At 38.0% G+C, this 14,724-nt stretch overlaps 2 protein-coding genes across 3 annotated transcripts in view; one reads left to right on the top strand and one right to left on the bottom strand.

Annotated features, from left to right (window-relative positions):
- RAB39B (RAB39B, member RAS oncogene family) overlaps positions 1-14,724 on the top strand; it is a 404,112-nt gene that overhangs the window by 28,650 nt on the left and 360,738 nt on the right. The window lies entirely within an intron of this gene.
- The window catches only part of LOC309397759 (phosphatidylinositol-binding clathrin assembly protein-like), a 47,773-nt gene continuing 33,059 nt past the window's right edge, over positions 11-14,724 (bottom strand). For both annotated transcript variants that reach the window (XM_081964067.1, XM_081964066.1), the window contains 6 exons: positions 13,884-14,000; positions 13,749-13,779; positions 11,787-11,907; positions 11,262-11,318; positions 9,251-9,358; positions 11-8,379 (listed from right to left, as the gene is read on the bottom strand). In XM_081964067.1, coding sequence (XP_081820193.1) covers positions 8,365-8,379; positions 9,251-9,358; positions 11,262-11,318; positions 11,787-11,907; positions 13,749-13,779; positions 13,884-14,000 — 449 coding nt within the window. In that variant the 3' untranslated portion in view covers positions 11-8,364. The remainder of the gene's footprint in view (positions 8,380-9,250; positions 9,359-11,261; positions 11,319-11,786; positions 11,908-13,748; positions 13,780-13,883; positions 14,001-14,724) is intronic.

Raw genomic sequence — 14,724 nt, 5'->3', positions numbered from 1 at the left:
AGAGCCAAAACACTTTGTGCCAAAGTTTATTTTCCAAAACCTGTTTCATTAACAAAAATGGAATCTATACAATAGTCTCAACCACTTCCTTGTTTTATATGCTGTCAAGCCCGTTAGTGCCAGAATCTTTGACGTGTTAACATGGCAAACAAAATATTTCAGAAAAATGTTGGGGAGGGGGGAGGGGGAAGTGTTTGCTTAAACTGAAAAAAAGTTTTGATGGCTAGATGTGTTCTCGAACACTTTTGTAATCTAACATGAGCTGGGCAAAATAAATACTTTGAGAAGTTCAAACAGAAAATTACAATAGACTTAATTATATTTCAATGTTGAACAAAAATGTCAACTTAGAAAAACATTTCAAATATGAAAAAATACAAACACTTTTGCAGAAATTCATTAAGCATTTTCAAAACAAAGGTTACATTCCTTCAATAGTGCCTTACCGACACAAAAAACATCTTGGAATTTTAATTGTACTTGGATTTTAGGCTTACAATTACTTCAAATAAGATCTACATACAAGTATCAATCCGGGTAAATTGCAATTTACAGCTAAATGATTCAAGTGGTTTTCACTAGAACTACTGTATGAAGTTCACAATAATTTCAGTTACTGAATGAGAGAAATTGGTGTGAATAACTGCACATTTCTATTGTATTCTAATTGAACATTTTGTTATTTGGCTACAGATACTCAGACAACATTCAATAACTTTATCATCTGTCACCCAAGTAATATGGCAACTACTGCTGGTCTTTGAGTTCTAAAAATATGCATTTTGGAGAACCAAAGCAAAAAATCTTATAAGGTTTTCCACTTACTGTCTTTGTATTCAACAGTTGGGCATTTTTTTTCTGATTATCATTGGCTTCCTATAGGCAAGAGCTGTAGGGTAGCAAGGAGACCTCAAACTGCAGGCTTTACTTATAAAGTATCTTTACCTTTATTTCCAGAACAGGTTTGTAGCAACCAAAGTAATTGTATAGGTAGTGCAGATACGTATGTTGTAAAAAGAACAACAACAATGGCTCACAGGTTAGCTAGAATTACAAGACGGACATTCTGGCACAATTTATCCTGCTTCCACCAATATTGGATGTGGGTCATTGGCTCACCAAGTTCACCGACAGAAAGGACAGGCAACGTTCTCTCTCCTTGGCTGTGCCAATCTACTTTTGCAAGGAGGCTGTCTGGCACCGAGACAAGCACAGGAAGGGTTTTCCACCAGCCGTAGTTGTGGGATTGGCTTAGCTCGTTTTTCCTGGCTCTTCAACAAAAAAAGGCCCTACAAACTAGACACCATGAGAAATGTGAGTTGCATTTTATGTGCTTCTAAGGGAGGGGGGGGGAAAGGGGGGGGAGTTTAAGGGGCAGAGCTGCTTTCCTAAATGCTGCTATTTGTACAGGGGACTTTGATGCTTTTGGCAAACTTAGGGGTTTCACAACAGAATCAGTACCTAGCCAAGCTTAGCGGAACTAAAAAAAATATCCTTAGGGTCAGTCCTTGGATGTACTAATTAGAAATTAGAATTAAAAGCCGTCAGACTGTACATTAGATAGGAAGTTACACATACAACACGCCCAAATTAGGCTGCCATTTCCACAAAGCTATCCCGAAATGTCTATTTAATCTTCAGGAGTTAAGAGTGACTCAAGGGATCTTCACCTTTTGGCACATTTTTTCTTCTTTTGAGAAGACCTGCCTGTGGGGCAGGTCTTTCCCTCCTCACAGCCTATCAGTATTTTGATCCACACCCTCTTCTACCTGACAACTGTTTAAAAATGAAAGTAAGAAACCTGACCTTTATTATTTCATTTGCCCTTCCATCTCTTGTCAATTAACCATCTACATCAGTGTTTCTCAACCATGGCAAACTTTAAGATGTCTGGATTGCAACTCCCAGAACTCCCCAGGTAGTTGTCTGGCTAGAAAATTCTGGGAGCTGAAGTCCTCCCAGAATTTCCTACGGTTGAGAAACATTGACCTAGATGGAGAAGCTCAAACAGAGGTCAACTGCAAGATACACGACAAATGCCGAACCTGCCCTGCCTTCCCAAGTGAACGGAGCACCTGAGACGGGGGATCTCCAGATCTTGCTCAACAGCAGCCCCCATCAATATGAGTAATAGTAAAGGATGCTGAGAAGTAGCATCATCTTGGAAGACTATTCAAAAGCTCTTCACTGCAAGCTTGCTGATGGGTGTGTGTGCTCCACTAATTCAGCCTGGAGAGTTAGACCAAGGCTGAGCTACTTTCATTTCAGTCTTACCTGTTTAAATGGGAATCACATCACAATCTTTTCCAGCAGGATTCAAATGCCATTACTACAGTCTGAGTCCAATTCTACCCATGGCCTAAAATCTGCTTTAAAGCTTAGCTAAACTACAAGCTTCCTACCGCTTTTATAGCAAAACACTTGGGGGGGGGGGGGGGATAAATCAGAGTAACAAAACTGCTGCATGAATGGCTCAGGAATTCTGGGAGTTGAAGTCCACAGGTCATCAAGGGGCCATAGATCCCCACCTCCTGCTCTAAATCCTACAACCATTGGATACACGAATACAAATACATCCAAAGATTTATCAGTTTTGGAGAATACTACAGAAACATCTGTGAAAGACTGGGACAAAAGAAGAAGAGAGACTGCACCAGTTATTACAATATTTAAAATGAGCGTCAGGCAGCCGTAGAGAAAACTGAGTGACACAATACGTTTTTCAATCGGTACCTGACAAAAGAAGTCAGAGTACACCAGAATCAGAAGCAACCTTTCTAGTTCTAAACATTTTCTAGAAACTGCAGTGAAAACAGGTAGTTTCCCTAACTCAAAAATATAATCTTTAGAATGGAAATACGTGAGCAGTATACAAAGCATTTCAGCATTATCCTCAAAATGTAGACTACTTGAGGACATAAGGATTCCCTTTCATTACAAATAAAAAGCACTGATCCACAGTGCATTCTACTCAAAAGCTGATATCCCAACAAATTCTCAAACCACACCTGAAAAAAGAGCAAAACAAACCAAAAAAAGCAAAACAAAACCAGATTCTGTACACCCTGTATTCAATTTTAAAGATAACATTTCAACAACCCCCCCACCCCCAATAGTCTTGCTTTTAAAAAATGGTACTTATCCTTACTATATACAGAGGACTAAAAATATGTATTGTTCTTTGTAAAATGTGTTATTTAGAAAGAGGAACCTTCAATTCAGAACAGACTTTTTCAAGTATGACAAAATCTAGCTTTTCCCCCAGTTTAGGGCCAGCAATGGGATGAGAAGGACAGTCTGACTGGGATGCCAACATGCCAAAGAGAAACAAGTGTTGGGGAGGGGGGCGAAGGTATTTAGAAGATAGCCCAGGGAGACGGGAGGGAAGGCAAAAGAGAGCGTCTTCGGTCACTTCATTTCTGGATGTCATTTTAAGACAGATTATAAGACCACATATATGCCCATCAGCCTATGAGAGATGTTGCCACCGAGCATGGTGCTGAAATAACACACTAGGGTGCCCAACAGCATTTTCTAGAATCACACTCAACTTCCTAAAAGCCAGAGAGCAGCACAAAAGTCCCCAGCTCTGCCTAACAGCTTAACGTGGAGCTGTGGCTGTGCAAAGGTCCCACCCAAACATCTGGCCATCTTCAGACCCATCCTGCTTCTTTTGGGACAAAAACCCAAAACCCAATGTTCTGTTAATATTGTAAGGGGAAAAAACAGGAAATGACATTGACATACAAAACCTTATTAATGCATGTATGTGCAACACAGATACCTCCTTTTCTTTTGATAAACGTCATCTCTGAATATCTGCAGGAGTTCATTTTGTTCTGCTGTCTTAATTTTGGCAAATCATAAAAACAGTATTGACAGCTAAACCCAGGACGTCCCAATTTCAGACTGAGATTACTTGCAAATAAGTCCTGCTGGACGTAACTGATTTCCCATAATGGGAGGCATAAAACAAGCACATTTGTCTTAATTTGGGTTGTTTTTTTCCTTTTTCTTTAAATAGAAACCTTAAATTCACCACCGGTCTAAAAAGAACATTGTAACAGGAGGCATCCCCTCTCTTATAGCAAACATTTGAGAACTAGAAACGTTTGCAATAAAAATGTTAATGAGTAAAACATTACATTCATTACGTTAATCTTCTTTAGCATCACCAGTATGTTTACAAGTATGTGTTCATTACTGGATAGGCAAATGCCAATTTTGAACATGATTTTTCTCCTTAAATTTATTATTTTTATATACTCCATTGCTGTGGAGGACACAGGAACACAAAGATGGAACTTCCTGGTCCCTCTTTAAAGCAGCAGTGTCTTTTCTTGAGGCCATGAGCAAGAACCACCACACAATCCTGCAAACTCAAGTGTTGCAGCCAGGTGTTGCATTTGTGCACCAAAGCACCTATTGGGATTTATTCCTGAAAATCTGTACAGCCCTAATGATAACCTAAGGCATTTGAAATCAGGTGTGTTACGGTCTTAGTTGATGTGCTTAAGTCTCAGATTGGAGTGTTCCTGGATTTAGCTGGGATACAGTTGATGGACACCATTCTAGGAAGTTCACCTCGATCTATAAATAAATATATAAAATCAGGGAGAGGGGACTGTTTTTAAGTATGCACAACATATACACTTACTGTCCAACGTGTCAAGACCACTCAAATATAACAACACTAAAATCACTGTAAACAACCTTTAGCCAACTGGAAGTTGAAAATGGTACAGTCGCCTGTACAATGGTAATTTCTGGCATGAAGACAGAAAATTCCAACTGCGGCAGGTGCAAAAACACTTGCAATAAAATTAACACTGACCACTTACCCAGGTCTACTGTTTTGTTTTTTTTAAAGATCTTGCAATCTTGCAGCAAGGAATTGCAATGCTGCACCTACCATGAGGAAGACAGGAAGATTCCAATTTTTCAATGCAGGGGTACTTCTGCCAAACTGTTTTATGAACGCAATTCCTGTCCTGGAGAGTCAGCTCTTCAGTGCAGTCATAAGCACTGCCACCCAGGCCGTGGTGCTCTAATGCCAATTTTTCCACTCTCCTCTCGTGTCAGTTTAATGGGGAGGAGGCAGTTCCAAGACACAGTGGCTGGTCAGGAGATATCAGACAACTCCCACCTTGTCTAATTAGATCTGGTAGCTAAGCAGTATTATTTAAACGTCACCCAGAGAACTACATACTAAAGATTACTTCCCATTTCAAAGCTAATATTTACAGCTGATACACAACAAGGGACAGATGTGGTCCAGAAACCACTGCTTGACAGAAGAAAAGCAAAATTGCTTATACTGTCCAAAATCAGCTAAAATATAATCATACCCAGGACTTGGATATGATAAAAATAGAAGCCTCAAATTAAACCTGTTAAAAGATGGGATGGAATCCTGATAGAAATCACACAGTTCAAAGGCGTAAAAAAACCCCACATCACCATGTTATCAACTGCAGCTCATGGACAATGCTATTCCCAGGGCCAACTGGACACCATGTTTATTTAGAAGATCACTGTGGAGAGGTGTAAGGAGAATACAATCTTTTGCGTACCTTCTGAGAAAGAGGTTGTTACTGGTTGTGTGTGAACTGGTTAAAGGTTTTGCAGGCACAGGAGGTTGTGCATGTACAGCATGGCTGAGCTGCAAGTACCTTAAGCTACAGAGAAATTAAAGACTATTTTTATGAACTGTGCTGGACATGAAATAGAAGGAAGAATTTGTAAATATCAGAAATTTTATACATCAATATGTTGCAATGGAAACATTGTGATTATTATTTTGAATTATTATAATTACAATAAAATCAGTAAGTACACATAATATTATATCAAGCAATAACATAACATACTTTCATCTGGAGAGTTTCTCTCTCTCTCTCTCTCTCTGATGAGATGGATATTGCAAGATGTTCCTTGCTGTAAAATTGCAGCCAGTAAATGTAATAAATTAAACATCATTAAAATTCCATTATTAGACAATAATCTCCGGGAGTTAAAAAGCTTGCTGCTTATATTATGGTTCACATGATCACAATGTCTGTGATAAAATATTTCTAATTATAAAACCTATGTTATTTAAAACACATGTACTGGTCTAAACTGGATTGAAAGAGTGAAAATCGATGGGAAGGCGAGTTTATACAATCTTATATGAGGATTAGTTAAATTAATGCATGAAAATATCAATTCAAACAAATCCCACCAATAAATTGCTCCAGCTTATACAGGGTCAAAATAAATACTGGTTTGGGGCAAATCTGGAGAATACATTAAAGTCAAAAGCCCTTGAAAATTCACTTTCCACATTTAATTACATGCATCCAGTTTACTTCTTTGTCAGTACATGTCGAAGATTTGGTCTAAAACATTTTTTTTCCACTTGCACATTTAATCCATACAAAGTTAGTGGTTACAAATTGCAAACACATATGTAAAAAATGATTCTTTCCTTTAAAAAATCATGTTTAGCTTGACAAAACAAGTATACCCTTTTTGAAGCAGGCTTTTTTTTTTTTACATTCTTGGCACAATATTAACAAACACAAAAGACACGTATAGAGAAAAAAAATGGTTTTCTGAGTTTAAACATTCTGATCTGCAAAAAAATGTTTTTTTTTTCTTTGTAGTTGCTGTTAAATCCTTTTTGCCTAGGAACAAAACCCACAATTTAGCAAATGCTTGAAAGAGCAAGCTCAATTGCCGTATCTTAAGAATATGTGGCCAAAATCTAGGGGAAAATTCTATGAAAGAAGAACCACACTAGTATCATTTGATATCTTTTGTCCTGTTATTGCTGTGGTAACAGGCCTAACACCAGAAGCCTGGCAGTGATATAAAGGAATCAACTCTTCCATTAATTAGAACTCTTCTTTGATTTTAAAAAGGGATTTTAAATCCAAATTTCTTGCAATTCCCCCTGGTAATACATGCTGGGTCAATTCCCATGGTAGTTAATCTATCATTATTGTTATCCTCACCATCATCATCATCACCACCACCACCAGTTTTGGAGGAGAGTTGAAAATTATGGACCATCAAGCTGTATCATCACATTACATACGCTCTCCTAAACCGCAGTAACATCTCACATATTTTCAGGAACAATAGTTTGAGCTTCTCAATACCAAAGAAATTTGGAGCCGTATATCTTTAAGCGGTAAATATTCATATTTTGAATGTTACAAAGATAAACAACGACAAAAAAAAAATCCTGCAATTCTGGAGAAATTCCGTCCTTAAAGGTTTACACATTATTTACAATTCTTTCCTCTTAAAAAAACGTTACCTTACGGGCATCTTTTCCTTGTCTCCCTTGTTGACAAAAACTAGGCTATGCCATGGATGGACCATTCAGAAATCCACCTTTCCAGTTCTTAAAGTGCACCACGTAACGTGATGAAGCACAATGAAAAATGTGTGATGCCCCTTTTCGGGACAAGCAACCTCTCAGATTTACAACTTCTGGCTGACCATTTACTGGGTGTTGTTTTTTTTTAAGCCAGGATAGAAGTCAACTCTCACCAGAGTCAGAAACAATGCTACTCATATAAAGTATTGCAGCTGTTGCCATTCACACCAGAACCTCACACATTGCTCAGTAATACGCTACCCTGGCACCCCCGGCCCAAGTGTAACCCTATAGCTGGGCTAAACAATCCCTCCGCTTGGATGCCAATTAATTTGTTTTCCATTCATGGCCAATTCAATTAATGCTAATGGCCCGTTTAATTAAAGTTGATTCACAGCATTGGAAAACTCACAGTATAAAACCTATGAATCAGAAGAAGCCAGCCTAGCATGAAGAAAAACAGCTTGGTTTCCTAAAATAACCAGCTTTTTTCACAATGAGGATTTACTCCTGTCCGAGTAGTTACTGTTTTGGGTAGTCCTTCAGAGTATCTAAAAAGCTTATTGCTCAAGTTTGCTCTACAGTGCCCATGATTACATCAGCCACCGAGTTTCAGGGAGAAAATAAATAGAAGTTTGAGGTTGTCCACTTGCTTACTACAGGCTCAAAATTAAAAAACAAATCCTTCCAAGGATTCCTAAGTAAGCTTGTCTCTAAAAGCAACAAAAAAGTAGGATATTCTTTTTGAACCTGGATGACCTTTAGCTTCATAACACTTAAATGTCTCGTGGAAAACAATCTTAACCCCATCCAAACCCACACATGATTTCAGACCATAGGGACTGTTATAAAAAGAATCTCTAAAGCACAGCAATTAAAAGTAATTTTATAGTATACGCGGAGCAAGTATGAGCTCTGGCAAAGGCTGCAGTCTGAAAGTTTCATCTTCTCTGTACCAATTTGCTTGTCAAAAGAGTCTTGTTGTTTTGGCAGGTCTACATAAACTGAATCTGTAACAAAAGAAACAAAGCCAAATTAAAGCTATTAACAAATGGACTCAAGTTATTCAGGAGTTTCCGAAAAATCAGAAAAATCAAGTTAAATGAAAGTTGCAAAACATTAACGTGTTTTGCCCTTGCAATGGTTTTTAGCACCACCAGATAACGATAGAGTCACTGCTGAGGAAGGCCATAGCATTTTGTTTAAAAAATTAAATATATCAATTTCATAAGTCTGTTTGGTTCAAAGGGAGGTAGAGATGAAGGAAGCATTCACCTGCCAAAGGTGCTTTTCAAAGAGCAACTAGACTTATTTGCCAAACTAGATATTCACTTGCCAAATCCTGAAAAACAATCCTGAAGGCCAACTTCACGTTCTAATGCCACTTTCTGTTTTTCACATCTAGCTTCCGTTGAAATGCTATTCTTATTACTGATTATGTGTTTCCCTTTCTATTTTTTGCCTCAAAGCCATTGCAAATGTTTTGTTCATTTCCATCATTTCCATTTGTTTTCCTTTAGCTCCTCAACCAACTCTCCACAATCTGCAAACCAGTCAGAATCTAATTTCTTGCTACCGTTTGTTTGATGTCTCAACTTGTGAAAGGCAGGTTTTTAAAACTGTTATTGTTTTCCCTCTCTTTCTCTGCCTGGGTTCTCCTGGGATTCTGTTGTTTCTTTTTCCTCTTCTATGTAACTGCTTTTAATCCACTCATAATCTCACTGTGAAGTGCTAACCAACTCTTACTTAAAATCTTTCCAAAAAATTTGAATGAGCTAAAGACCCATCAACAAACCACTGAAGGGGTTGTGGCAAAATGCCAATAGCAAAACATTTTAACATTCACATTCTCCTTTAGGGAAAAAAAAAACCACCACTAACCTGTGTTCCAGAGATAGGTGCAAAAGGATTGTTTGGCCTTAGACCAGTCTGGGTATAAATCATGGGCTGAGGTGTCATAATAGGGGCAGTTCCAATCTGAGTAGGTACCTGAAGATAGAAGGACGAATGAATGAAGTCATTTGTTGCCCTCTCAGCTTGAAAAATCACAATGTAATTCAATGTAAAGTCACAAATGTGAGCCAAGCAATGGTATACAGCAGGGATCTCCAGATCTTTCCCAGCCAGGGGTCATGCTGTCTGGGGAATTCTGGGAGTTGAAGTCCACAGGTCTTAAAGTTGCCAAGTTTGGACATCTCTGCTCTACAGCATAATCTTCCATTCAGGAGACACCATGAGGATTTTCCAAAAGACCATCTTTGCACAACTCCTGGAACAGCTGCTACATCTGCATTCACTAAAGGTGACACCCTTTAGCAGGCCACCACGGCACAAGAAAAAGATAGCAGCTCTTCTTACTAGTTGTTCAAGGACAGTGAGGCTAAACTCTAGCAACTGTTGCGCTCATTGTCTTTTCTAGTCTAACAAAGTAGAACCAAATTGTATTTTAGTAACTTTGGAAAATTAAAGGGGGGGGGGTTATACTCATATTCCCAACATATAGTCATGATGACCACCTATCAGTCCTGAACCTTAGTACTTTGCCCAGAATTATTTAGCTGTGTTAGTTGTATTCATAATGCCCTTGAACGGCATTCAGAAGCTTCAATTAGCGCAGGATGGAGCTGCACAGATAATAAATGGTGCTAGTTACTCAACACATAAACCATCATTAAGCTGAGAGCTGCACTGGTTGCCAGTATGCTTCTGGGTGCAATTCAAGATGCTGACTGTCATAGCTTGGGTTACTTGAGGGATCATCTTTTCCCAGTTGTTTCCACCATCAATCTAGCAGAACAGGGATGCTCCGAGTTGGTTAATAAGGAATACTGGTTGGCAAGGTGTGCCTTTTGTGCCTTAGCACATGCTCTATGGACCATTTCTCCTCCAGGCATCAGGATTGCCCCAGCCCATCTGACAAAACCCCCCAAATGTGTGAAGGATCTAATCTCCTGTTTGTCCTAGCATCTTTGTATCTGCGATGGGATTTTTTAAAAATGTTTTAAAACATTGTTTGCTGTCCAAAATCTCTTCTTGAGATGGCTTTCTGCACGAATAAACAAATAATTCTATATACCTGGGGTTCAGTCAAGACTGAGTAATCAACATGGCTCAACAATATTCAATCTCATCCAAATATTTATACACCCAAACTTCTGCGGCATATTGACTCACATTAGCTTTGTTTTGATCATTATGGATAGTCAGGCAGTATTTAATCTTTGTTTCTTATTTAGGATTTATGCACGACCCAAAGCAGTATCTTCTGAATGTCTGAAATTTCCACAGCTCTAACGCTATCTTATAGAAAATCCTAGCACAGAGAGGATGTGAGTTTTCCATTCTGCAGTTTTACTGTCCAAATACGTCCAGTGCTTAATATAAAGATCATGAATCTTGCATAAACTTCCTGAGAAAGCAGATGCTACCCAATGCAGATCATGTTAAGCTGTCAGGTGCAAAAGGACCACATGTGACGTTGCAATTAAACTGATTTATCACTCTTGCCTCAGCACAGGAATCTACTCAACTAATGTTTAGCACTGTTTTGGCACTTGTTAAAGTTAAAGGAATTTAAAGGGGGTTGGACTTAGTCCGTTTGAGGCTACGTAGAGATTCTAGGATTATTCCTTTTTTAACTCCGCCTCCACATTCTGTCACTCCTTCTCTACATAACCTTAGAACAGGGGTGTCCAAACTTGAGAACTTTAAGACTTGTGGACTTCAACTCCCAGAATTCCCCAGCCGGCTGGCTGGGGAATTCTGGGAGTTGAAGTCCACAAGTCTTAAAGTTCTCAAGTTTGGACACCCCTGCCTTAGAAATTAAAACGGGGTGGATGGAGGGGGTATCTCTACCATATAAAGATAAACCTATCAACCCTGAATAACTTACCATTCCATACACAGGCACTTGAGGTGTATTTACTGGGTAGGTTACTGGAGCAGGTACCTTTGATGGAAGAATAAAAAGAATCTGCATGTAACATTTGACTATTGCCTTTTTTTGAAAACTCCAAACAAGCTACTTGAAAGACATATTTTAATAAGTCTGAAGAAAAAAAAAAAACCTGGATCATAGCACAGAAATGGGGAAGGAAAAGAGATACTCGCCAAGGCTCACTCGTTTAATAGCAAGTTACCATTTACAGTTCTGCAAGTTGAAAATACGAAAAAGTGTCAAAAGGATTTTCAGGGTAGAACAAAAGCGGTGGCTTTGTTAAAATCAATCAGCTTCTTTGCATTCTGGCCAACGTTAAGTGTACTGCAAATAGGGAGAGACTTTTCTTCTGAAAGTATCTTAGTTGCTATACGCAAAGTTCACATTTTAAATGAAAAAAAATTAAAATAAATAAATAGTAAATGCATAAATACTGACTTACATTGAATTTTTTTTTTAAATTAAAATGTAAGCACATACCATCTGTGGAGCAGGAGGTACAGGAACAGTGTTCCATGTAGTTGAGGTGCTTGTTTTTGCTTGCCAGTTGTTACCCCCAGTCAGTTTCTTCTCCGTAGGCTGACTCCACTGCATATCAGATCTAAAGGGAATTGTACAAGAAAAGCAGTTGTATTCAGCAACCTAGCAAGGTTTCTGCCACGTTCTCATCATTACAATTAGGAGCAAGTCACAAAAACCTCTGAACAAATGATAGCATTCCTCAGATTCATTGATTTGATTTTCATTTCACCTTTGTAACTCAAGGTGCCAAATATACCCAATACCTCTTCTTCCTCCACAAAGCCCTGCAAGTTGGGTTGGGTTGAAAAGACAGGACAGGTCCAAAGTCATCCAGCAAACTTTCATGCCTAAGGCTGGACTAGAACTCAATCAATCAAATCTTTATTACAGACACAGACTAGCATAAGAAGAGTTGAAATACAATGTTTTTTTTAATAATAATGTTTCAGCTTTTTAAAATGTTTGCGTATTTCCTTCTTTTTTTAGCTTTTAAAATTATTGTTTGTATTCTATCTTTCTTAAGTTGGCCTGTGACCACAAAAAAGATTTAATTACTTGATTGGACTGGAATTCATTCTCCTGGTTTCTAAGCTAGCACCTTAGCCACCACACCAAACTTTAGTTTTGGTAAAAATAGGTATGAAAAAGTGGTGTCGTTTTGTTTTAATACACATTTTTGCTTGGAAAGGAACTGGATGGAGGGCATTTTGGTATCATTTAATTTACCTCAGAGCCTCTCCTACCACTATGCATCAAATTGTGGGCCTGGAAATAAATAAATAAATAAATAAATAAATAAATAAATAAATAAATAAATAAATAAATAAATAAATAAATAAGTAAATAAATAAATAAATAAATAAATAAATAAATAAATAAATAAATGACATTCAAAATTTGTCCAACCCCGTATTAATGCCTATTAAGGCCATTTTGATCACATCTCATGCCCCAAACTTCTGCAAACCAGGCAAAATAGGAAGCCAAAAATTTATTATGAATTTCAGAGATCCAGTTGTTGCTCATAATCAGCTCTACCACCTAGACATTTTGGAGATGGGTATTACGGTTACAGTTTTCGCTAAAGTAGGAACTCCTCAGTAGACAGGCACTTTTTGATGGCCAAGTTCTATGTGGAACCGGCCTCAGAAGAGGTATTAAATGTTTAAGAAAATGGGTGTCTTCTCCCATTATGGTTATGAATCATTATATGAGGTTTGCTATTTACATACAAACTGTTTATGCTAGAAAAACACCACCACATTCTGAATAACCTGTATATACAGCATAACGTATAATATATATATATATACAGAAAACCCGTTTGTTTAACTGACTAGAGGGGAGTGGGGGAGAATGTTAAAAGAAAACATCCATTTAGCATACATATTTAACATACTTTGTATATCCTATGCATGCAGAAATATGTAGTGCGTGGACAGGTATTTTTCTGCTGCATTTGAAGTTTGCTAAATGGAAAAGCATTACATTGAGGCCTTTAGTGTGTTAATGCTTGCATGTATTTTCCCCCCGTCAAGGTTAAAAGGAATTGGTTGAATACCCCCAAAATTCACAAACTTCATTTTCACTGTTCAAACGATGCTATTCAAGTGGGTAATTTTCTGATTATGAGATCTCTGTTTGAGCAACTAGAACAGAAACCTACTAGCAAGCAGGTGACTATGTGCTTTTAACTGGCTGTAAATGTTCGAATATGTTCACTTAGGAATTACTTTGGATAAACATGAAACGTTACAATATTTGTTTCAACATAATGTAGCAATCTTCTTCGACTGCTGACTTCCTATAATTATTCTGCTGCAGTGATCAGATTGTGGAAAGCCGGATTAAAAATATCAACTGAAATTTATCAAAATATAAGCAATTGTTTTGACATAAAAATATGTTAAGTGTTCTCACTTTTTGGGCGGTGTCCCTCCAAATCCAAGATCTGCAAGAAAACCCATCAAAATAATTTAATTTTTTTAAAAATGAGGATTGTTTTAAATAACAAATGTGGAATTACATTTTTTTTAAAAAAAGCTTTGTACTTACTTCCTACTAGATTAGCAAGTGATGAGTCAAGGTCATTGGCCAAAATCCTTCCACTTTGTTGCCCAATTACATTTCCTCTCTGATTTTGTGCAGATACTGTTGGTTGTAATACATCATCTGAAAATTAAGGGTAATTCATTAAGAACTAAGTCATGCACAAGCAATTTTATCTTGGCCTCCTAAAAACATAAGATACATAGAACAGAATTGGAATGGACCTTGGAGGTCTTCCAGTCCAACCCCTTGCTCGAGCAGGAGACCTGTTTCAGAAAAAGTGGTTGTCTAGTCTCTGCTTAAAACCCTCCAGTAATACGACACCCACAACTTCTGAAGGCAACTTCTGTTCCACTGCCTGGTTGTTCTCACCGTTAGGAAATTTCTCCTTAGTTCTAGGTTGCTTCTCTCCTTGGTTAGTTTCCATCCACTGTTCCTTGTCTTGCCTTTTGGTGCTTTGGACTTTGTTGACCCCCTCCTCTTTTTGGCAGCCCCTCAAATATTAGAACACTGCTATCATGTCTCCCTAGTCCTTCTTTTCACTAGACTAGACAAACCAAGTTTCTGCAACCGTTCTTCCTAGGTTTTAGCCTCCAGTCCCTAATCATCCTTGCTGCTCTTCTCTGCACTCTTTCCAGTGTTTCAATGTGATCAATCTCATTCTTTCATAGTGGAATTTTCAATCTTTTCTTTTTACAAGTAAGGGCACAAGCCACAAAAATAAAGTTAAACACCATTTTGTTTATGGCTTACAAAGGCAGGGGATGACACCATGATTTAAAAGGCTAATAGTGATGACTTTTTTTCCTCTGACATGAAATGGCCATGTGAAAGCAGACGAGATTCA

This window comes from Natrix helvetica (genome assembly GCF_964273705.1).
Source record: "Natrix helvetica genome assembly, chromosome: 11".
Classification (NCBI taxonomy): domain Eukaryota; kingdom Metazoa; phylum Chordata; class Lepidosauria; order Squamata; family Natricidae; genus Natrix; species Natrix helvetica.
This window is presented reverse-complemented; position numbering and strand designations above follow the sequence as displayed.